Here is a 24,764-nt window from a genome sequence, read left to right as displayed (position 1 = left end):
CTGCTCTACAGTATATTTACACCTCAGTGGAAAATCAAGGAAGAGAAGTGTAACCTGAGAGCGTCTGCTCTCATAAGCAGCCAACTCTGATCTGTGCAGAAATGTGAAGAATGTATTTGTCACAGCAACATGACAATAGTATGTTGTACACAGAATAGAGGGATGGGCGGTGGCATCAACGCTAGATTCCTGTGATTAAGCTGTGGCGGTTCGGCTTAGCTTTTTTCCACTGGAGGACGGGGGAGTGAGGGGTGGGGGGCAGGTGTCCTCATTCATAATGCATGATTCATATAGGAGAGAGAATTTGAATTCTAAAACTCCTTTACTGTCGCAGTCCAGCTACATGACAACCTGCAGGTACAGAAACAGGTATTTCACCTGATCATATATATATATATATATATATATATATATATATATAAATAAATATAATTAACTGCAATGCCTGACCTGATTGTTCATACAAGTAGCTTATTTATACATGTAGCCTATTTACACACAGACGCACGCACACACACACACACGCACACACACACACACACACACACACACACACACACACACACACACACACACACACACACACACATTTCATACACACATTTTCAAAATAGACACTTTTTTCATACAATCATTATTATTGAATTGTATATAGTAGTTGTAAATGTTTAATTATCCTAGTTTGTTTTGAGCATACATTTTTCTTTTATGTGCGAGTACATTGAGAGTTAAGCGAACCGGAGCCAATTTCCTTGTCTGTGCACATACTTGGCCTATAAAGCTGATTGTGATTGTGACAGACAAGAGGAGATACTGTGATAACATGAATGATTCCTCAGAGCAACAGATACAATGAGAGAGAATTAGCCCTAGGGTCTGTCCACACATACCCAGGTAGGGTCTGTCCACACATACCCAGGTAGGGTCTGTCCACACATACCCAGGTCTGTCCACACATACCCAGGTAGGGTCTGTCCACACATACCCAGGTAGGGTCTGTCCACACATACCCAGGTAGGGTCTGTCCACACATACCCAGGTAGGGTCTGTCCACACATACCCAGGTCTGTCCACACATACCCAGGTAGGGTCTGTCCACACATACCCAGGTAGGGTCTGTCCACACATACCCAGGTAGGGTCTGTCCACACATACCCAGGTAGGGTCTGTCCACACATACCCAGGTAGGGTCTGTCCACACATACCCAGGTCTGTCCACACATACCCAGGTAGGGTCTGTCCACACATACCCAGGTAGGGTCTGTCCACACATACCCAGGTAGGGTCTGTCCACACATACCCAGGTAGGGTCTGTCCACACATACCCAGGTAGGGTCTGTCCACACATACCCAGGTAGGGTCTGTCCACACATACCCAGGTAGGGTCTGTCCACACATACCCAGGTAGGGTCTGTCCACACATACCCAGGTAGGGTCTGTCCACACATACCCAGGTAGGGTCTGTCCACACATACCCAGGTATTTATGAAAACACAGCTTTTTCACCTCCCGTCCACATGCAAACACCGTTTAAGGTCAGTGCAAACTGACTTTTTTGGAAGTATATATATATATACCGTATATATATATATATATATATACACACACACACACACACACACACACACACACACACACATATATATACACATATACTGTATATACACACACATATACATACATACACACTCCAAAAGTCCGGCTATTCTGTCCACACAATAGACGGGGAATATATATATATATACAGTATATATAGCTAAATAACACTGCTATATATATATATATATATATATATAGCAGTGTTATTTAGCTGTGAGCATTATGGTTGGAGCATTTTAACTTGTTATTTGAACGAATGTTTCACCAACGGGGCGATGCTATTTTCAGGGCGCTAAGTGTCCCATGATGTTTTACTGCCTGTTTTACACAGACCTTGTAAGCAGAGGGTGTACCAGCATTAGCTAGCTTGCTTGCTAGCTGGTGATAGCGGGTGTTTGCGTTTACCCCGGTGTAAGGTAACGTTAGTGTTGTAACTTAGCGTATTTGCGTTGACGGGTGGAAGGAAAGATTCTTTAAAAGCAGTGGTTGTGTGGACGCAATTATTATGGAGGAAAAACCCATTTTCAAAAATAGCCGTGTACATGTGGACAAGGCCTTAAAGTGATGCCTAGTCCACACGGCAACAGATTTTCAAAACGTGTTTTTTCCTCTTCACATTAATGTGCTTTTAGAACATCTCTCTGTCCACATGAGAACGCAAAAACCATTAATACGCCATTGTTTCCTATGGCAGGGTGCTGTTACAGGAGCAGCCCCGCCCTCTAAGAGAACAGCAAAGTGTGGAGTGATACATCTTACATAGGCAGTGAGTGGTCGGGTGAGAGGCGTGTGCCAGTGAATGAATGGATCGGAGCAGGTGGAAAAAACGTGTTGCAGAAAAGTTAACAGGTAGAAAATAACGTACATGTAGGTTTAGTGGAAGAAGTTACAGTTGTCTTAATACAACAGCGTCTCATGGCCAAGGTGGTGTCTCTGTGTGCTGTGTGAATGAAGTGGGTCATTGGTCCCCAAGTCGGCTCTGGACTGGAGTAGGGATGGGCACGAGTACTCAGGTACTCGAGCACTCGTTCATAACGTCAGTACTCGAGTAACGTTTCTGCTGTTCGGGTACTCGCCCCACTCCCCACCCCTTTAAAAAGGGTCTAGAAGATCTACGCACGCATCGTCATGTGGATCTGGCAGCATGAACTGCACGGCCGGGCGTCAAGTCAGCCAGAATGTACAAGTACGTCATCCACTTTGTTGCTTTTTAAAATAAAACGCTTATTGTAACGTAACCTTATTTATTTTGAGTAATGCGTTACAGCCACAGTTTCACGCCATATAACATCACAATGAGTATTTTGATACAAGGATGCTGCTTCATTCATTGAAATACCTTTTCTCCTCCAACGTGCATCAATAAGCTATTTACTTTTGTTTAAGTAACATTATTTTGAAAGTTTTAACCGGAAGTTTTCCAGCTCTTCCCGAAAATGGTGGCTGGCTGGAGATATTCTCCCGAATGAGAAGCACTCATTCAAAACGTTGCACTAGTTTACTGACTACACTGTCGTTTCCCATAACGTTCGTCACAAGAAATGTGGAGAAAGAATCACTTTTTGGGAGACAATCGCATCATGGTGATCACTATTCAGCAACAATGGACATGTATTGGAAATGCCTTCGCTTGTTTCACAACTTGTCTGCTCCAAAGCGCTAATGCCATCCATTCAACCATTTTGGACATTTTTCAAAATGAACATCCCTAGTTTGTATAATTACATCATATTTTTAAATGAAATAGCTGCATTATTAAGAGACTTGCTGCTACCAGTTGTAAGAGCAGAATTGGCCGAGTCACCTATCGTAGCGGAGGCAATGTGATTCCATCAACAACAACAAAAGATTTTCCACCTGTGCATGTATACATGGACAAGGACAGTAGTCAGAGTAAAGCTATAACCATAGCTCGACTTAACTGTGCATGTAAACGTACTGACTGGTCAAACTGGGACAGTGATTTCTTCACTGGTCAAACTGGGACAGTTACATATGTCTTCACTGGCAGGTGCAGCGCCCCCCCCCCCCCAACCCTCACAGCTTTATAACACAGCTAACTGCTTCAATCAATGGACACCCCAATTGACAGATAAAGCCATCAGCTGACGAGCGCCATTTGGGGCCCAGATCAATATGGCAGACATCAGCTGCTATAGGTCGAGGAGAGAGAGGTAGGGAGACATAGAAATGGAGAGAGAGAGAGAGAGAGAGAGAGAGAGAGAGAGAGAGAGAGAGAGAGAGAGAGAGAGACACAGAGACAGAGGGGTGGGGGCAGGTACTGGTTCACACTCATCTCCGAAATCCTACCTCCCATCAATGCTAATTAGCTTTAGCTTTTGGAATCCATGGAGGGTGTGGCATACATTTACCTTTTGGGGATTTCCCTCATCAACAACACCACAAGCAAAGGTCACGACCTTAGTGTTGTCACAGTATTCACCTAACCACAGAACAGGCTATCTTCACACAATTTCTCCTAATCCACGTTTCTAGCTGCGATCTCCCGTCTGCAGCTTTGCTTCCTAGAAAGTCCCACAATGCCATGCTCTTAAAGAGACAGGCACCAGTAAAAACAAGAGAAATATACTTTTCAAGACGAGACAATTGATTGTACGATTTTAAAGCGCATTTCAGACTCTTTGAGGACCCCACGGACGGATACACTAAAGAGCACAGTGCTAACGAAAAGAAGAACGGCAGCTAAGAAGAGAGACAAGAAGGATGTATTTTTTAAGGAGTGGAATCAGAGCAGGTACAGAGGGGGTAAGAAGCCAATCAGAGCAGGTACAGAGGGGGTAAGAAGCCAATCAGAGCAGGTACAGAGGGGGTAAGAAGCCAATCAGAGCAGGTACAGAGGGGGTAAGAAGCCAATCAGAGCAGGTACAGAGGGGGTAAGAAGCCAATCAGAGCAGGTACAGAGGGGGTAAGAAGCCAAAGATATCAGTTGCAGACAAACGCCCTACCCCTAAGCACATAAACAGAAACGCCCTCAATGCAGCAGTAGACAATAGCGTTGATCGACTGCACTGTCCATTTCTCAGCTGCCTTCTCTCGCATCCACGCATTTTATATTTCCCATTAGGCCTCTTTGCAGCGGGGTCTCCGTGACAGGCCTCTTTGCAGAGGGCCTCCGTGACAGGCCTCTTTGCAGAGGGCCTCCGTAACAGGCCTCTTTGCAGAGGGCCTCCGTGGCAGGCCTCTTTGCAGAGGGCCTCCGTGACAGGCCTCTTTGCAGCGGGTCTCCGTGACAGGCCTCTTTGCAGAGGGCCTCCGTGACAGGCCTCTTTGCAGAGGGCCTCCGTGACAGGCCTCTTTGCAGAGGGGCCTCCGTGACAGGCCTCTTTGCAGAGGGCCTCTGTGACAGGCCTCTTTGCAGAGGGTCTCCGTGACAGGCCTCTTTGCAGCGGGGCCTCCGTGACAGGCCTCTTTGCAGCGGGGTCTCCGTGACAGGCCTCTTTGCAGAGGGCCTCCGTGACAGGCCTCTTTGCAGAGGGCCTCCGTGACAGGCCTCTTTGCAGAGGGCCTCCGTGACAGGCCTCTTTGCAGAGGGCCTCCGTGACAAGCCTCTTTGCAGAGGGCCTCCGTGACAGGCCTCTTTGCAGAGGGCCTCCGTGACAGGCCTCTTTGCAGAGGGCCTCCGTGACAAGCCTCTTTGCAGCGGGTCTCCGTGACAGGCCTCTTTGCAGAGGGCCTCCGTGACAGGCCTCTTTGCAGAGGGCCTCCGTGACAGGCCTCTTTGCAGGGGTCTCCGTGACAGGCCTCTTTGCAGAGGGCCTCCGTGACAGGCCTCTTTGCAGAGGGCCTCCGTGACAGGCCTCTTTGCAGAGGGCCTCCGTGACAGGCCTCTTTGCAGCGGGTCTCCGTGACAGGCCTCTTTGCAGAGGGCCTCCGTGACAGGCCTCTTTGCAGAGGGCCTCCGTGACAGGCCTCTTTGCAGAGGGCCTCTGTGACAGGCCTCTTTGCAGAGGGCCTCCGTGACAGGCCTTTTTGCAGAGGGCCTCCGTGACAGGCCTTTTTGCAGAGGGCCTCCGTGACAGGCCTCTTTGCAGAGGGCCTCCGTGACAGGCCTCTTTGCAGAGGGCCTCCGTGACAGGCCTTTTTGCAGAGGGCCTCCGTGACAGGCCTCTTTGCAGAGGGCCTCCGTGACAGGCCTCTTTGCAGAGGGCCTCCGTGACAGGCCTCTTTGCAGAGGGCCTCCGTGACAGGCCTCTTTGCAGAGGGCCTCCGTGACAGGCCTCTTTGCAGCGGGTCTCTGTGACAGGCCTCTTTGCAGAGGGGCCTCCGTGACAGGCCTCTTTGCAGAGGGCCTCCGTGACAGGCCTCTTTGCAGAGGGTCTCCGTGACAGGCCTCTTTGCAGCGGGGTCTCCGTGACAGGCCTCTTTGCAGAGGGCCTCCGTGACAGGCCTCTTTGCAGCGGGGTCTCCATGACCGCCTGGCTGATGCAACGCTACTGCAGAGCCGCGCTGGAAGTGAGCTCAGGGCTATTGTGCTGCTGGAGGGCTCCTCTGGGGGCCGTAATGCATTTCATACCATCCATCAGTGGGGTGTGGAGGCCAGGAAGCATTGCTTTAAGAGCACACACAGGACACAGATGGAGAAGCAAGACACCAGAGATACATGTACGCAGAGATAGCGAGGAGCACAGAAAGAGAAGCGTTTGGGCCCGACCGTGCTTCAAAAAGAAGGGTGTTTTTTAACCTTCATTTGAAGCAGATTTGTCCCATTGAGATTAAAATCTCTTTTACAAGTGAGACCTGGCCAAGAATGGCCGCAACACATATTTCAGACACAACATACAGTGAAACTCACAACAAGACAACAATCGAGCTCAGGGTGCAATACAATAGGAAAGTGCAGTGGAAAATACAAATGATCAATTTAAAACATTTACAATTATTAATAGAGTCAGATTCCATGGACTTTACAATGCTTTTAAATTCATTGAGAGTCCTGTAGTCAGGCTATTCCAAGCAGATGCTGCAGAAAACACTTTAAGATGGTGACACACTGAAAACACTGGAAAGGACGAGCGACAACTAGATGCCGACCGATACGTCACGTTCTGTACGTTCTGTACGTACTGTACGTTCTGTACGTTCTGTACGTACTGTATGTTCTCTACGTTCTGTACGTTCTGTACGTACTGTACGTTTTGTACGTTCTGTACGTACTGTATGTTCTCTACGTTCTGCGTGAGAACTGATTCATGAAACATTCAATAGAAAGTAGCGTTTGCCCTGGTTCACACCATAGGCATCTCTGAAGCAGCGCTGAAGCAGCGCTGAAGCAGCGCTTCACGGAAGCTTCCAGCAGGAGCCTTGCCATTCACACCAGAAGCACTCTCTTTTTTCCTCAGCGCCTCACTCGGCACTGCCCTCCCCCCGCTCACAACTTGCATTGACTTCACGCCTGGCTGCTCAGGTGCAGCGTGCTGCGCGCTTGAAAAATAGAACAGAAGCTGAAACTATCGCTGCAGCATGCGTGCAGCATGCGTGCAGCCTAGCTTCGGCGTGGCGTGCGACTGCGTAGCTTCGGCGTATGGTGTGTTCGGGCCGGACATGGCCGACAGACACCCAGACATGGCCGACAGACGCTCAGACATGGCCGACAGACGCCCAGACATGGCCGACAGACACCCAGGCATGGCCGACAGACGCTCAGACATGGCCGACAGACGCCCGACAGACGCTCAGACATGGCCGACAGACACCCAGACATGGCCGACAGACGCTCAGACATGGCCGACAGACACCCAGACATGGCCGACAGACGCTCAGACATGGCCGACAGACACCCAGACATGGCCGACAGACGCTCAGACATTGCCGACAGACGCTCGACAGACGCTCAGACATTGCTGACAGACGCCCAGACATGGCCGACGGTGCCATGCTTTTGGGACAGAAAGACAGAAAAATAACAGGGGAGTCTACCTAGCATTCTAAAACCTTATAAAAGCCTTATAAAAACATACTAGTGACTAAGCCAATGTGTTGAAAGTGCAGGCCAATTGACTTTGAAGTACAACATACAGTGTGATGCGTTTGTTTCGGGGGAATGAGTGTCTGCTACTTCAGTTTCAGCTGTTGGATATTGAACTCTGGTGGTGTGCTCCCTGCCTACAGACAAAGAAAACGGAGCTTGTTCTAAGCCTCTTCACACCTCATGTCCATTGAGCCATACAGAAGAAGGGTCCTTCTAGTCCTGAGCTACGCCTCGTTCTCAGTCACTGGAGGAGGAGACGAGTGCACAAGTCACCTACATCTCGCAGGACCATTTGCAAAATCTGTCCCAGGGGTGGCCAAACTACGGCCCGCGGGCCAACTGCGGCCCGCTGCCCGTTTTTAAGTGGCCCGCCATGAATTTAGAAAAAAAAAAAAAAAATTTTTTTTTGCTGAAAACGTTTTTCTGTTTCAAAGTTTAAAACGGAAAACGAAAACGTAAACGGGGGAAAAAACGGAAAAACAAAAACATTAAGAAAAAGAAACTGAAAAACAAAAACAAATTCCCCCCATTTCGTTTTTTCAATTTAAAACCATTGAAAATGGGTTATACTTGGGCACCCTGACATGGTCTATTTATTATAAAAAAAAAAAAAAAAAAAAAAAAAAAAAAGTTTAATACTAATGTTATGTTAAATTATCTTTGTCTTAACCTGTTGGCACAGGAAAAGAAAATTTTATAACATACAGAAATACCCATTGTAATAGGTGAGCGCATCAATAAACTATGTGTCATATATTTATTTAGGTAGAAATTCAATTTTTGATGGCACAAGGGTTTTCTGGTCCAATTTTTTTGCCGCAAAAACTGCCGCGCTTAATATTGTTTGGCCCGCGACTCCTTATATTTTTCTGTATGCGGCCCACAACCAAAAAAGTTTGGCCACCCCTGATCTATCCCATGACGACACAAAATAAATAACATAAATTCTGCCCGGTTGAACTGAGCAGCACCGTGTTGTTTTTCGTCTGAGCGATGGCCACGCCGGGAAGCATGGATCATCCTCTCTGCTCAGTTACTTATGAGACCTGGTGAGTACACACACACACACACACACACACACACACACACACACACACACACACACACACACACACACACACACACTACACACACACTACACACACACACACACACACACACACACACACACACACACTACACACACACACAGACACACACACACACACACACACACACTACACACACTAAACACACACACACACACACACACACACACACACTACACACACACACACACACACACACACACACACACACACACACACACACACACACTACACACACAGCCACTACACTACACACACACACACAATCAGGAAAAGCACTATTTCCTTTTGTTGTTCTGGAGAGTGCAGCAGAGCCACAGTGTAGATGAAGGCTGGCTTGTAATTTAAAGGGTGGAGTTGAGCCAAGGCTTGGATCATCTCAGCCCTCCAGCATATCAACACTAAACCACACAATCTTTGATCACACAAAAAACTGTCTCCGCTAAGAATAGTTTCTTCTTTTGGCGTCTGACTTGGTGGGGCAATGATTAAAAAGCAGTTGGTTTGGGTCTATGGTATAGCTCTTGGGTCTCCACCCTTTCCTCCAGACTGGGGGGCCCAAAGCGTTAGCAGCTCCAGGGCTTCCCAGCCCGCTCGTCCTGCCTGCCTATCTGTCTGTCTGGCTGGACCATCTCGCTGCAGCCTCTCTGCCCAGTGACCAGTGAGGGGAGATGATGACAGAGCATGGCCTCCTCCTCCATGGCCTCCTCCCCCTTCCCCCTCCTTCCCGGGCACCGCGGCACACCCCGTCTGCCCCCTCGTCTCCCTCTGCGGGGTCCCATGTCTGACCTCTCCGTCCCTCTTCCACCGCCTCTTCGGCACATAAGAGACACACGACGCTCGCGTCCTCGTCCGCTGTCCGTCAGTCAGCGTTGCTCTATCAAAAAGGTGGGCCCCCACTTTTTTTGGGGGGGCTCATTAATCATCCCGTGTAGGACAGGAGGCCCCCCTTAATCCAGCTCCCCCCCCCCCCGCCCCCCTGCCCCCCCTATCCCCCATGGTGTTATCAAGTTTCAGTGGTTGTAACTGTAGCACAATAAACAGAGGGGGCGAGGCGGGCGATGGTGGGGGGGGATGACAGAGGAGGTGGAGGAGGAGGAGGAGGTGGAGGAGGAGGAGGTGGAGGAGAGGGAGGAGGAGGAGGTGGAGGAGGAGGTGGAGGGGGAGGAGGAGGAGGTGGAGGAGAGGGAGGAGGAGGAGGAGGTGGAGGAGAGGGAGGAGGAGGAGGAGGAGGTGGAGGAGGAGGAGGAGGAGGAGGAGGAGGAGGAGGAGGAGGAGGAGGAGGAGGAGGGAACGGAGACAGAAAGAAAGACAGACGGAGATTTTGGAGGCAAACATTTTGTTTCCCAATTGCGTCTTATTTCTGCAGTCGAGCGTCTCGTTTGGCTCTTGGAACGGGTGGCGTCCATAAAGCCTGACTGGTTCATACAGTTACACTGACTGGTTCATACAGTTACACTGACTGGTTCATACAGTTAAACTGACTGACTGACTGGTTCATACAGTCACACTGACTGAGGAATTTCCCGGCAACCAGCGGTTCAAGAGGTCTGACTAAAATGAAGAGCATTTGAGCCACAGCCCCGTCTACATTTCCTCAAATGGACAAATGCCTCCACTTGACAATCCCTTGTTTTTAAAGCAGGTGCTGCCATTTTCCAGAAGTGGCATTAGCATGGTGTTAGCATGGTGGTAGCATGGTGTTAGCATGGTATGGTATGGTATGGTATGGTGTTTATTCTTAATCCCCGAGGGGAAACATAGTTTGCCACCAGAGCGAGTACAGATACATACAAGAAACAGTAACATACAGCACAATAACAATAATACAGTAGAGAGAGAGAGAGAGCCTCACAATACAGAGCTAGCAGTGTTCATTAAAGAATTTTACAGAAGCAGGAACAAAAGATCTTCTAAATCGCTCAGTAGAGCACTGAGGCATCAAAAGCCTATTGCTAAATGAACTGCGCAGGGCATTAAATACATTAAACAAAGGATGGCCTTCAAAAGAAAGAATAGAGTTCAGTTTTCTCCTTGTTCTCTTGGCTATAATCATCTCCAAAGAATCAGGGGGAAGGCCAATCACTGAGCCTGCTTTTTTAATCATTTTGTTTATCCTATTTCTGTCCATGACAGTGATGCTGCCCCCCCAGCACAGCACAGCATAGAAAAGGACACTAGCTAGGATACCTTGGTAGAACACATGAAGAAGTGACCTGCTGATGTCAAATGATCTAAGCTTCCTCAAGTGGAAAAGTCCAGACTGGGCCTTCTTGAACACAGAATCTGTGTTCTTCTTCCAGTCCAGCTTACTGTCCAGGTGGACACCGAGATACTTATAGGACTGGACTATTTCTACCTCCAACCCTTTAATTATGACAGGGGAGACTTCTGCCTTCTTCCTCCCAAAATCAATAACTAGCTCTTTGGTTTTTTCAACATTGAGCAGTAAAAAGTTGTCATCACACCAGGAAACAAATAAATCAATCTCCTTTTTATAGGCCCGATCGTCACCTTTGTTGATGAGACCAATAAGAGCAGTGTCATCAGAGAATTTCTGCATATGACACATGGCCTCACTATGTCTGCAGTCCGCAGTATAAAGAATAAAGAAAAAAGGAGCTAAAACTGTTCCTTGAGGGGCTCCAGTTTTTGTCCAGATGATATCTGATACAGTGTCGTCCAGCCTAACAAACTGAGGTCGAGGCACAAGATATCTCATGCACCAGGCGATGGTTGAATTATGCAATTTATATTTAATCAATTTATTTGCTAGAATATGAGGCTGGATAGTGTTGAAGGCGCTCGAAAAATCAAAGGACATTTCCCTAACAGAGCTGGCAGATGATTCAAGGTGACTATACATACGATGTAACATCAAAATAAGCGCATCATCAACTCCTACACTCTTCCTGTATGCAAATTGCAAGGGTAGCATGGTGGTAGCATGGTGGTAGCATGGTGTTAGCATGGTGTTAGCATGGTGGTAGCATGGTGTTAGCATGGTGTTAGCATGGTGTTAGCATAGTGGTAGCATGGCATTAGCATGGTGTTAGCATGGTGTTAGCATGGTGTTAGCTTGCTGTTAGCTTAGTGTTAGCATGGTGTTAGCTAAAGGAAAATCAGGCCGTATCAAAGAGGCAGAGAATGTTCCTATTGTGGCGTGGTGTTTGTGCAGAGGGCCGGCCGACATGAGGCTGAGCGGGGACTCATTCAGGCTGTAATGGGTGTGAGTTCTCAACAGGCCTGAAAATTCAAACCCGACCCGACCCGACCGATTAGCGTCAATTGTCAGCCCGCTCGGGCCGGGTTCCGTCGGGCTCGGGCTGAAACTGAACTCTAAAGCTTCTAAACATGCAGTGAAATCTGGATTATGACCATTATGTCCTTCTCTCTGCTCCTATCTAGACCATCACACAGGCCCGCTCCAACCCATTACGCAGAGTACGCAGACTGCGTAGGGCATCACGTGACTGAGGGCACCAAAAAAAAAAAAAAAAAAAAAAAAAAAAAAAAAAAAAAAATTTTTTTTTTTTGGTGCCCTCAGTCAGGCCACTCACTGAACAGCAGGCCAGGCGCCGCCTACTGGTTTACTAGTGGTTTTATTACTTTATTCAGGGTGCATCTCATTGTAAAATTGGACTCAGCCCAAATTGGGCTTCAAACGGCCCAAATTGGGCTTCAAGCGGCCCAAATCTGGCTTCAACCGGCCCAAATCTGGCTTCAACTGGCCCAAATCTGGCTTCAACTGGCCCAAATCTGGCTTCAACTGGCCCAAATCGGGCTTCAGACGGTCCAAATCTGGCTTCAAACAGCCCAAATTGGGCTTCAAACAGCCCAAATTTTTCGCCGCCGCCCTTCGGACGCCGGCACGCACGTCGGCCTGTATCGGCCTGGCCTGCTTGGTATCTAATGCCCGGCCTGAATTATGATCCCAGTCCGCCCCTGCTTGCATGTACAGTTTAACAATCGCTTGTTTGCTGACATGTAGCCTACAGTAATTCTAACAATTGTTTGTTTCCCACATGTAATGAAATGTGAGATACACTAGTATCGTTCATAATTAATGATTTTGCAGTCTTTCGTTTGACAGTTATTGAAAGTTTTACGGGGGGGGGGGGGGGGGGGGGGCACCACAGAACAATTACGCTTAGGGCACCCAAATGGCCAGGATCGGCCCTGCCATCACATTTAAACGGCACAGACAAAGTCCGGCTTACCGCATTCTCATTATTAACAGAGGCCTAAATCGACTGTGTAAGAATTTCCCCCTAGAAGAACTTGTGCTCTTACCAAAGCAGTGATAACGCACCATGTGCTCCCTCCTGAGCTCAATCCACACTTATCCACACTATAGAACCCTAACCCACCGTATAGAACCCTAACCCACCGTATAGAACCCTAACCCACCTTATAGAGTCACACTGGATCTAATCCACACTTCACCTTATAGAACCCTAACCCACTTTATAGAGTCACACTGGATCTAATCCACACTTCACCTTATAGAACCCTAACCCACCTTATAGAACCCTAACCCACCTTATATAACCCTAACCCACTTTATAGAACCCTAACCCACCATATAGAACCCTAACCCACCTTATAGAACCCTAACCCACCTTATAGTCACACTGGATCTAATCCACACTTCACTTTATAGAACCCTAACCCACCTTATAGAGTCACACTGGATCTAATCCACACTTCACCTTATAGAACCCTAACCCACCTTATAGAGTCACACTGGATCTAATCCACACTTCACCTTATAGAACCCTAACCCACTTTATAGAGTCACACTGGATCTAATCCACACTTCACCTTATAGAACCCTAACCCACTTTATAGAGTCACACTGGATCTAATCCACACTTCACTTTATAGAACCCTAACCCACCTTATAGAGTCACACTGGATCTAATCCACACTTCACCTTATAGAACCCTAACCCACTTTATAGAGTCACACTGGATCTGCTCTGCTGACTGCAACGTGTAGCAGGGGCTCAAACACTTGTCTTTACCCCCCGATCACACCCACTCTCTGCTCTCCTCTCCACTGCTCCCTTCTCCTCTCCTCTCCTCTCCTCTCCTCTCCTCTCCTCTCCTCTCCTCTCCTCTCCCCTCTCCTCTCCTCTCCTCTTCTCCTCTGCTCTCCTCTTCTCCTCTCCTCCCTTCTCCTCTCCTCCTCTCCACTGCTCCCTTCTCCTCTCCACTGCTCCCTTCTCCTCTCCTCTCCTCCCTTCTCCTCTCCTCCTCTCCACTGCTCCCTTCTCCTCTCCTCCTCTCTCCTCCCTTCTCCTCTCCTCTCCTCCCTTCTCCTCTCCTCCTCTCCACTGCTCCCTTCTCCTCTCCACTGCTCCCTTCTCCTCTCCTCTCCTCCCTTCTCCTCTCCTCCCTTCTCCTCTCCTCCTCTCCACTGCTCCCTTCTCCTCTCCTCCTCTGCTGTCCTCTCCTCTGCTCTGCTCGGCTGGTGAGTTCACTGAACAGGAGTCTCTCTCTCTCTCTGGCTCTGTCCATCACAGTCTGCGGCCATTAATCATCTCAAGTGGACAGCGCTGACAGGCAGTTGGCCGCTTCACTCGCTTTCTTTTTTCCCTCCCCTTCTTTATAAACACCCGTAGCTCCGCAGTCTCACTTAACTGCCTCCCAACACCCCCGCTCCCGTCCCAACATTTACCCCCGTCCCAACCCTGACTCTTGCCCCAAAAAAGCCCTTCCCAGATGAGAAAGTGACCCGGCCGGGTGTCAGACCAAAACAAACAATCACCCATCTGCTTCATCCAAGGCTTTGAGGTGGTAAACGGTGAGGCAGGCAGCACCCACCCCCCTCCCTCCCCCCCCCCTCCCTCCTCCACCCCTCCCTCCCCCACCCCCCTCCCTCCTCCACCCCCCTCCCTCCTCCACCCCTCCCTCCCCCACCCCCCCTCCCTCCTCCACCCCCCCTCCCTCCACCACCCCCTCCTCCCTCCCTCCCCCACCCCCCCTCCCTCCCTCCCCCACCCCCCAGTAATGGATATGATCGACACGGTGACGCTAGTGACGCGCGCAGGCCCACATCCTGCGCCCGCACCCCTCCAACGTGAGCAGCTGGACTACATTTACATCACATTTACATGCTGAGGCATTCAGCCGACCTAGAGCCACGCGGAGCGAGCGAGCGTCCTTCACTGCCAACAATACAAAGCGACAAATAGTCAGGAGGTCAAGGGTGAGTGGATCTGACAATTATTCCTGTGACCCTAGTGGCGGGCAAAGAAATCACATCCTGGGAGAGAAGGTAGCAGCGTTTTCCTTCTCGTGTGACGGCGTCTGCCATTTCTGTGATACAGGGGCCATCAATGGGCCCCTTTACACACAGGCAGGATTTAGGCCAGCTGCTAAAATTCCTCAACCGTGAAAACACACACACACACACACACACACACACACACACACACACACACACACACACACACACACACACACACACACACACACACACACACACACACACACACACACACACACACACACACACACACCTTTTTTGAAGCACAGAGGCAGGAAATGTGAATCCCTCATAAGTTTTCCTTCCGTTGTTGCTTTCCTCTCCAGGCCTGGAGGCCCCGCCCCCATGCAGGACGAGGTGGCCTGGAGGCCCCGCCCCCATGCAGGACGAGGTGGCCTGGAGGCCCCGCCCCCATGCAGGACGAGGTGGCCTGGAGGCCCCGCCCCCATGCAGGACGAGGTGGCCTGGAGGCCCCGCCCCCATGCAGGACGAGGTGGCCTGGAGGCCCCGCCCCCATGCAGGACGAGGTGGCCTGGAGGCCCCGCCCCCATGCAGGACGAGGTGGCCTGGAGGCCCCGCCCCCATGCAGGACGAGGTGGCAAAATGCCTTCACCATTTGTCTCCCTGCGTCCACAGACGGCGGCACTCCATTCCACTCACACTCAATCAACTAGCCCACTATTGTGCCTGGGGGTGGGCGATATGACCAAAATCTCATATCCCGATATAGGTCATTTCATATCCCGATAACGATATACATCATGAATCATGATATAGCATATTTTTTGTAAATTCAATTTATAGTTTATATAAAATGACCACATGGCCATTTTATTTATGTCACAGTTAAACCAGTTAAAATGTTGTCAGTCAAATCCCACAAAGGATACATGCATTCAGAATACAGATAAGCATGGCTATTCTTTACAAGCCAAACAAATGTATAATGAGTTGCAGGGCAGTAGAATGAAACACAAACTGAACCACACCACCAGCTCAATTTTCAAAGATTACATTAGAGCAAAACGGGTAGAATAAGTTATTTATAGTTCAGTCCAGGTCTCTCAGTTTGTTTATAAAGGAACAAAAATGCTCCACTTCGGGATTTCCATGTTACCAGGTCAGTTCACTCAACAAAAATACTCCACTCCGGGATTTCCCGGTTATCCAACACAACTCTCACCCAAGGAAGCTAAAGCTAACTAGCTAGCTTTAGCAAGCTAGACGTTTGATTTTCGGCTGGCCTGCACCGCCTTAGAAATGATACAAAGTTACACAATTAGAAATCTGAGCTTTTTTCTTTATTTACAGCTACAACGATTAATCGATTAGTGGTCCACTATTCAATTAATGCCCAACTATTTTGTATAATCGATTAATCGGTTGGAGTATTTATTTATTTTGTCAAAATTCTCTGATTCCAGCTTCTTAAATTGGAATATTCCCTGTTTCTTTACCGCTCTACCACAGTAAACTCTCTGAGTTGTGGACAGAACAAGACATTTTGAGGGCGTCGTCTTGGGCTTTGGGAAGCACGGGGGGGGGAAAAATCCGCATTTTCTGGCATTTTATAGACCAAACAACTAACGTGGAAAAGAATCGGTTAGCTTACTCGACAATGAAGAGAATGCTTAGTTGCAGCTCCGATTGAAAAAAAGAGTGCAGTGATCCTGAAGCCATCTCTCTCCATGAAGGAGCAGAGGGAGGTAATGAAGGAGCAGAGGGAGGTAATGACAGGGTGCTGCTGACAGGAGCGTGGGCAGGATTTACATGCCATGGAGGATCTCCTGCACTCTTGGCAAAGCAAAGCAACAGCACAGGAGGAACCAAGCCAAGCAATGTGTTGCCACTACGAGACAGCGGAGGTCAGCCAAGTGTGTGTGTGTGTGTGTGTGTGTGTGTGTGTGCGTGTGTGTGTGTGTGTGTGTGTGTGTGCGTGTGTATGGGGGGGGGCAGCGCGGACACCGCCGCTTCGTTCTCACCCTTCCACTTAGAAGTGTCAAGCGTCTGGCATACTCTTCGCGCACGCGAGCTGGAGGCGGGGCTCCGCGGAGGGCGCGCGCACTCTGCGCGGGCCAAAACAGAACATAGTCAGTGCGCAGCTCGCTCCGAAACGCCAGGGGGCGGTACAAACAAAATCTCGCTGAGAAGCGTTGAAGGAGGAAGCAAGGTGCCTGTGCCTGTGGTAGTCTATCAGCGGAGATCTGCTGTGATTGAGTCCTCACCGTCCTCATCGTCGTAAAGTCGCCTTCGAAGCAGGACGTTCGATTAAAACGAACTAGTTGTGTGGCTTAGCCTTCCCAAATGTTGAGGGTCGTTTTTTAGAATTTAATACATCGAATTGGGAACGTTACATTCAATTTCATTCAGACTGTCTGGCACTCAATCGCCGCCATTTTCCCCTGGAGTCTTCCCTCAAAAGCATCCATGTTGACAATGTGCCAAAACCCGACGCGCTGATAGAAAAATCTCCATGGACAAAACGCGCCGCGCTCAGGCCTCGCCCCCCGACATGCCCCGTGCGATGACGTCAAAATCGCCGCGCGCCCTATGCGCTTGGCTGGGCGCAAAGACTATGCCAAAGGCTTTAGAAGGTCACTCTCTCTCTCACTCACTCACCCTCGCCCTTTAGCTGCAACTAATGCACCCGTGTTCAAGCCGACTGATTGGTTATTGAAAAAGAAACCTTAGCTCCCAAACTCCTATTTCATTCCTTCACACTTGTGTATTAAAGATGATGATCATACAGACACATGGAGACTTGTTGGAGCTATGGTCAGGCACTGACCCTTGCACTGACCCTTGCACTGACCCTTGCACTGACCCTTGCACTCTCTTACTACCGGCTGCTTGTACTTAATGTTGGAACCTGATCATGGAAGCTGATTCCACTGATGCACTGGGTGTAATTCACTCTGCAAAGGAGATACAGCTAAACACCTCAAACGCACAATGCAAATGATGGGCCTTCTTTCCCCTATCATTTCACTGTGTGGACGTAAGCTCAGCTATTTCAATTCATTTAGCTTTATTTTATTTTATTGATCAAGCTTTTTCTGATTTGCTGTCCCCGGGTGTTGCTCCACCCCCTCTGCCAATATGGGGGAGGGGCATAGACTAGCATGTGCTTCCTCCTAAACATACACAGGAGAATCACGCTATTCCCCCCAAATCCCCTCCCCCGTGCAGGTGCCCAGAAAGACCAGAGGAGGCACTAGTGCACGTGCAGCGACCAGGACACACCCCCCTAATCCGGCTTCCCACCCGCAGACACGTCCAATTGGACCTGTATGGACGTCCAACCGAGCCAGGTAGGCAGCTTGTCCTTTTCATCTGTTATTTCTTGTCTTTCAAGGTGATGAGCCAAGTTGTTTTGTTTGTTTGCTTATTTGGATCTCTTTTAGCCCAATTGGACTATTCTTCCAAGAGTCCATAGCATAAAAACATGTAATATAATTAACAGAAACATAATACAATAATACAATACAGAAATCTGAAGTTTAAAGCTACATTGTCACTTGTTTCTCTTTTTGTGTTTTGATCATGTGATCGTGTGTTTCAAGTCACGACGCTTCTGTGTTTTATTATCCTGCAAATTCATTACGCAAAAAAAAGCAGTGCAAAAGAAAGACATTGATTTGGGGATGCATGGTATATCAGCAATCATATGGGAATCGGCTGATGTTAGTCATTTTTCCAATAAATCAGTATCCGTCTTATGAGCAAAATAAGAGCAGTGTTGATATCGGTTATCGGTATCGGCCAAAAATATTCACAATGAGAGGAAACAATGCGCTAAATCTACGATTTATGGCTTTTTCCAAATGTTTTGGAAATAAAGAAAGACATTACTTTTTCCAATTCACAGTGTTTACATGTGTTTTTCAGTATGTACCCAATTTGATTATGATAGAAACTTGTTTTTATACAGATCGGCCATAACAGCAATGTTAATATCGGTTATCGGTATCGGTATCAGCTAAACGACAAAAATGTTCATAGCGCTGCATCCCTGGTTTAATGACATGCCCATCTTTTTTTTTTTGCTTTGTGTGTAACGCTGTGAAAGTGAGGGTAAAAAACAAAAACAAAAACGACACGCGGTAACCAGCGGTAACCAGCGGGCGATCTGCTGTCCGCTGACGTTTCAGTGGGCTTGATGGATGCGTCTGTGTGAGCAGCGTGGAGTAAAGGGGTCAGCCTCTCTGCCACCGGACAGAGATGCTAAACAGCCTCTGACAGAGCGCGTCCCCTCCCTCTCTCTCTCGCTCCGATTCGGCTTCATTCATCACCCTCCAAACAAGACCTCCGGGCCTGCGACCACACCACCACCCAGACACCACCAGACCAGACAACCCAGAAGCTGCTGCTGAACGGGAGCTCGCCAACACACACACACACACATGTGCACTAGCACACGCACACATGTACGCCCACGCATAGGGACACACATGTACAAACAGACACACCATCATCCATCACACCCTGACAAAACAAACTATGCATCACGCGCACACACACACACACACACACACACACACACACACACACACACACACTCAACGCATCGCCCACCATCTCTGCATCGCCTGTGACAAAACACAATGAGATATACACCACCACACACACTCTCACACACACCATCAGCACCACCCATCACAGTCGGCCTAAACATAATGTCAAGTATGCAGCACAGTAATAACATTGTGATTCACCTTGAGAGGTTTGACTCCAGGCATTTGTCTGATACATGTCTAAGTGTATTAGCTGGCCCAGTCAGGAGGGGGGGGGGGGCGGGGTTACAGGGGGGGGGGGTTTAGGAGCACGCGGTCAGCTGAGCCTCTCTGGCTGTTGGCCAACTAAATAAGTAAAGGCCACAGCACCTCTGATACTGCAGAGCCGCAGGATGTCACCTGACGACCCCTTAACGCCTTCGCTCTGGGGAGGAGAATTAGCGGAGGATTTCTGACCCATTAAGGGTTCAATCATCTAAAGTCCATCACCGCCCGGCGGCCATGACGTACGGCGTGTGCAGCAGCAAAGGTACTGTAGGTAAATGTTGTAGGAGAGAGGAGCCCTGGATTGCGTCATTTTTAACCACCGGTTCTAAAAATTGTCTGAGAAAATAAACGAAGGTTGGTGGCTGGGATACCGGTATCTGCAGCAGCCCCCCCCCCACCCCCCCCCACAACACCCGAGAGAGATTTCAGTTGCTCTGGATGCGAAAGATAACAGTCCCCTCCCCCCACTGAAGATAACAGCCCCCTCCCCCCCACTGAAGATAACAGCCCCCTCCCCCCCACTGAAGCAGGAAATGACTCTGAAGAGATGGAAGTTGTGGTATTTGCTTTTTCCACCTGGGAAATTACCCCCCCCCCCACACACACACACACCAACCCCACACACACACACACACACACAGAGCGCCCCCCCCCCCCACACACACACACACACACCAATGTCACATCTGTTACAACCCTCAGGCTCCCACCGTCATTTACAATGCAAAGGTTTCCTACAGGTTTCAAAAACCTACAGGTCTGTCAAAGAGGCATGGTTTTGAATCCAGAGCATTAGATATTACATGTTAGAAAAATGGACAGTTCCCGTCCTTGATTATGATTGGCTGAGCTGCGTTCAATAGCGTTGTAAAATAGTCTATAAACACACACCTGTGACCGCATCACATCAGTATTTTACTGCACCAAACGGCCTTTTTTCCACTGTGTCTGTGTTGCTGCATCTGTCATGTTGCTTGGCAACCATTCCGCTGAAGAGAACGACATCGCTTGGCGGAAAAGAATGATTATTTGTTATCAATAAATGGTTGCATTTTGGCCCCCGCTCCACGCCAGGCCTAACCACGCCCCTTAGCTGTTCTCAAATCACTGTAAAACATATTGCTTTAGTATATTGCCTCCAGCCTAAAGAGTCCAAAGGGCTTGGGGGGGGGGGGGGTGTTGAGGACGATAGAGGTTCTTGAGACTGAAACCATAGGGGAACGCCAGAACGTTTTTTTTTGAGGCACCCCTTCATAACGAGTTCATAAACACTGACAGCATTTTCCACAAAACCCCTCAGGGAACTCTTTAGGGATGTTTTAGTGCACCGAGACGGTTCTTAGAAGAACCCCCGACGACCGCACCTGGTTCTGATCTGAACTTTCCAATATGAAGGTGGGCAGCATGCATTGCACATAGTGAATAAGTAGCTGCAACTGATTCCACAGTGGGTTTCTGAAGAGCAGCCTGACCTCGTTTCTGCATGAAGGTGAAGAGGTCGTCCAGAAACTCCTTCCTGTTGGGGTCGTTGTCCAGCTCGTACAGCTGAGGGGGGAAACACAAGCCTGTCACGTCTATTTATAGCTCTGCACAAAGGAAAAGCTTTGACTATTTACAATTTCAGCAGGGCAGAGTTTGGTAAGGCTGGATGTTTTCGATAAATGTAACGTCATAAATAATTTGTGCCCTATACTACCCCCCCCCAAAAATGTATTCTCGGGAGAACTAGTTACATCAGTGTCAATTTTATTCTTCAACTTTTATTTATCCAGGGTAGGCAGATCATGCACGTTCTTTGTCAGCAACGTTCTGCTTTACAGTCTCACGGCAACACATAGGGTGCTTGGGAGTTCTGGGGGACTCCCTGAGAGAGGACCTGCCCGCTGGGGAGCTCCCCCGAGACAAAATTCCTATTTCCTTCGAGGGCTTTTTTCTGTTTGCATTCACACCGCTAAAGCTGCGTTCACACCGACCTATTAAAGTTTTTCGCTGGCATCGAGTTTACATACAAAGTCAATGCAAACGAGCGATTGAGCGTATATTCGCCCGGGAGAAAAATCGCTGGGCGTCCGAGCGACAGAGACAGAGCGATAGGGAGAAAATTCGCTCGTCGCCCGAGATGAAATATCCCAACTCGAGCGAAAATACGCTGGCATCAGTCGCTCGCTGTTCAACGCTGATTGGCTGCCGTGTGAGAGCGAGTCAAGGATCACACTGGCTTGGAACAAACCGCTGGTTTATTGTGTGGCAACAAACCGCATAGACAGCTGACAGACAGGCTGACAGCTGACATGAAGTGAAGTCTGTACTACCGGTATGTAGCTCGCGTTAGGAGCACGCTGATAGGCGTAGCTTGTAAACATCTACGGTGGCTCGTAGTGGACAAACATCATGACATTGCGTAACGTTATAGCCCCCACATGTCCGTCAATTCGTGTGCCTGTTGATGAGCGATTTAAACAGAGCGACAGAGCGATTCCAAAGGGTTGAATCAAGCGACAGAGTGAAAAATAAATATCTCGGTGTGAACACAGCTTTAGAAGTGTGAAAAGGAAAAGGCAGATACCTTTGTGTGCTGACTAAGAACAAAACCACCTCCCTGGGTAAAAGACAAGTTAAAAATAGTTGCCAATATGTTCCTGCACCAGCATCAGAAAGACTAGGTGATTTTGATTGTGATGGCTTGTGGGTTTTCTTCTCGGTCCACTTGATGGCCTGCTGTTGGCTCTCTGTGGGTTGGGTCCTGATGCTCTCCATATTCTCACCTTAGCAAAGTCTCTGGAGGCTTCTCCTCTTCCTCTGCTACTGTCAGCCTCATCCGCCCAGCCTGCACTCCCATTCTGCAACAGACAAGACAGAGAACAGAGGTCAGGTCAGTACACACAGAAAACACAGACGCAAACGCACACAGTGACCGAGTTCAACTCCAAAACCTGCTATATTCATTTAGTAAAATCATCTTTACATAACGTTTATCATTTGAGATCTGTCCAATCAAGAGGGCCCAGTGTGTAAAAGTGTTCTCATGAATGCAAGCTACCAACTAGCTTTCCAAAAGTAGCATGATTGGGGGTTTTTTCAACAGTAACCAGTGATATTTTTCAAATGGTGGGTGTCACCAGAGACGGTCAATATCAGAGCGAGACACACCAACTTCCAGTCACTTCCTGTATCTGTGCCACAGAGGTCTCGCCACGCCCACTTAGGAGACTTGCGGCAGGTCCTGAGTCTATTGGAGTCAATGGGAGGAGTGAACGTTATCTCAAGATTATGACAGATTATTTCGCCCCCATAGTCATCAAAGTCAATATTGGGCCCATTTTCCACAAGCCAGCACCGTGTAGAGAACTGAAACGGCTATTCAGTAAAAACAAGTTTGGTGATTCATTAATTTGAGAGTGAAAGCGCACTCAGTACTGCACATAATAGCGGTTCATTGCGACTTTTCACGGGCTGTTCTCACTATTACCATTGTACAATGATCACTTCTGAGTATAAAAGCATCTGCCCCAGCGCGAGGTCCACACGTGACTCGCGGAGCTCCACCTCGCGGAGCCTAGCTCGAGTGTAATGAGCCCTTAAGTCTCAGGTCATTGTTAAGACAGAAGACACACCACAATTCAGACAGAAACATTGAGTGAATAATGAAGAAATATCATAAACAAATAAATTGAAAATCAGACTATATAGGTATAGCGGACAAATTGTATATTTAATTTATATGATTTCTTTATTGTAATTTCTCAGTACTCAGTTCTCAGTTCTCAGTCAAATTTGTCCTCTGAGTCTGCATTTAATCCTAGTGGGCAGCTGCTGTTTTCTTTTTCTTTTTTTTAGAATATCCAAATACGAAATCTGGAAACCGAATAATAGGTACCCCACGATCGAATACCCGAATATCCAAATATTCTGGTACAGCCCTAAGGTGAACTATGACCTCCAGTTGGTGATCACCATAAGGTAAACAACTACCAGTATAAACATAAGGAGAAAAAAAGATTTATATTACGTCGATTTATGCCTCAATTCATGTCTGTTGCTGCTGTACAACTGGTATTCTGCAATCAGAAAGCTGGCTAAACCAACTGTATCCCTAATCACTACAACTGCCGACACTCTCGAACACAAACGGGCACAAAAACACCAATGCTGCACACTCATACGCCAAGAATGCATTTTTTTCCAGAGGCTGGAGGAGTAACCTCTGGAGTTATTGTGCCCCTGAGCTCCTGTGTCCCCCCCCCCTCCCCCTTAAACATCTCCATTTGACCTAAACCATCTGCATCTGGGCCTGCCTGCCCTGCCCCCACCCATGTCTCCCGACCCAGCTGGATGCAAGGGCCCCCCATCCTTCAAGCTCGACGCAGCTGCGACGGGCGGCCAAGTTCACGGAGTGTAGCTGGCTGTCAGGGCTGGTCAGTAGCCCTCACACACGCACGCACGCACGCACACACACACACACACACACACACGCAGATCACGGCTGTGTGTGTGTGTGTATGTTTGCGAGTGTGCGGGGAGGCGGGAGAGAGAGAGAGGGGGGGGGGGGGTCATGGCCCCACAAGACGGGAAGGAAGGAAAATAGGGGCAGAAAGGGGTGCACGGTATGTGCCGCGCTGGAATGTCTCCTAAAGACAAAACCTATAAAAGCATCAGGAATCAAAACAAGATCGGTTTGTAGAAGGACGTTAATAGCTGCAGCCCCGGGGTCTCGTTACAGCCGGGAGCCCATTGGTCAGTGTGGCGACTGCGGGCCCTGAAAGCAGAGCCCGGGAGGGCAAAGGTCGCAGAGGCCCCCGAGAGCAAAGTCATTTTCACCCTCTCACTCTCTCTACTTGTAGGGGTTGTCAACGTTCATGCTCCCTAAACAAATACTCATCAGCCATCGGCGTGCTGCAGAACCCCCGTGTGACTGTACGTTCCAGCTCAGAGTGTCTCCAGCTCAGAGTGGTTCAGCTCAGAGTGGTTCAGCTCAGAGTGGTTCAGCTCAGAGTGGTTCAGCTCAGGGTGGTTCAGCTCAGAGTGGTTCAGCTC

The 24,764-nt window shown here is 48.7% G+C and overlaps 1 protein-coding gene across 1 annotated transcript in view; it reads right to left on the bottom strand.

Annotated features, from left to right (window-relative positions):
* LOC310799614 (AT-rich interactive domain-containing protein 3B) overlaps positions 1 to 24,764 on the bottom strand; it is a gene marked incomplete at both ends in the record, with an annotated part of 125,467 nt that overhangs the window by 43,734 nt on the left and 56,969 nt on the right. Inside the window, 2 exons of the mRNA XM_083662203.1 lie at positions 21,203 to 21,275; positions 22,496 to 22,570. Of these exons, the coding sequence (XP_083518329.1) occupies positions 21,203 to 21,275; positions 22,496 to 22,570 (148 nt within the window). The remainder of the gene's footprint in view (positions 1 to 21,202; positions 21,276 to 22,495; positions 22,571 to 24,764) is intronic.

The sequence above is a fragment of the Poromitra crassiceps genome (assembly GCF_964638095.1).
Source record: "Poromitra crassiceps genome assembly, chromosome: 28".
In the NCBI taxonomy this organism is placed as follows: Eukaryota; Metazoa; Chordata; class Actinopteri; order Beryciformes; family Melamphaidae; genus Poromitra; species Poromitra crassiceps.
Note: the sequence above shows the minus strand (reverse complement) of the source record. Positions and strands in the feature narration are given on the sequence as shown.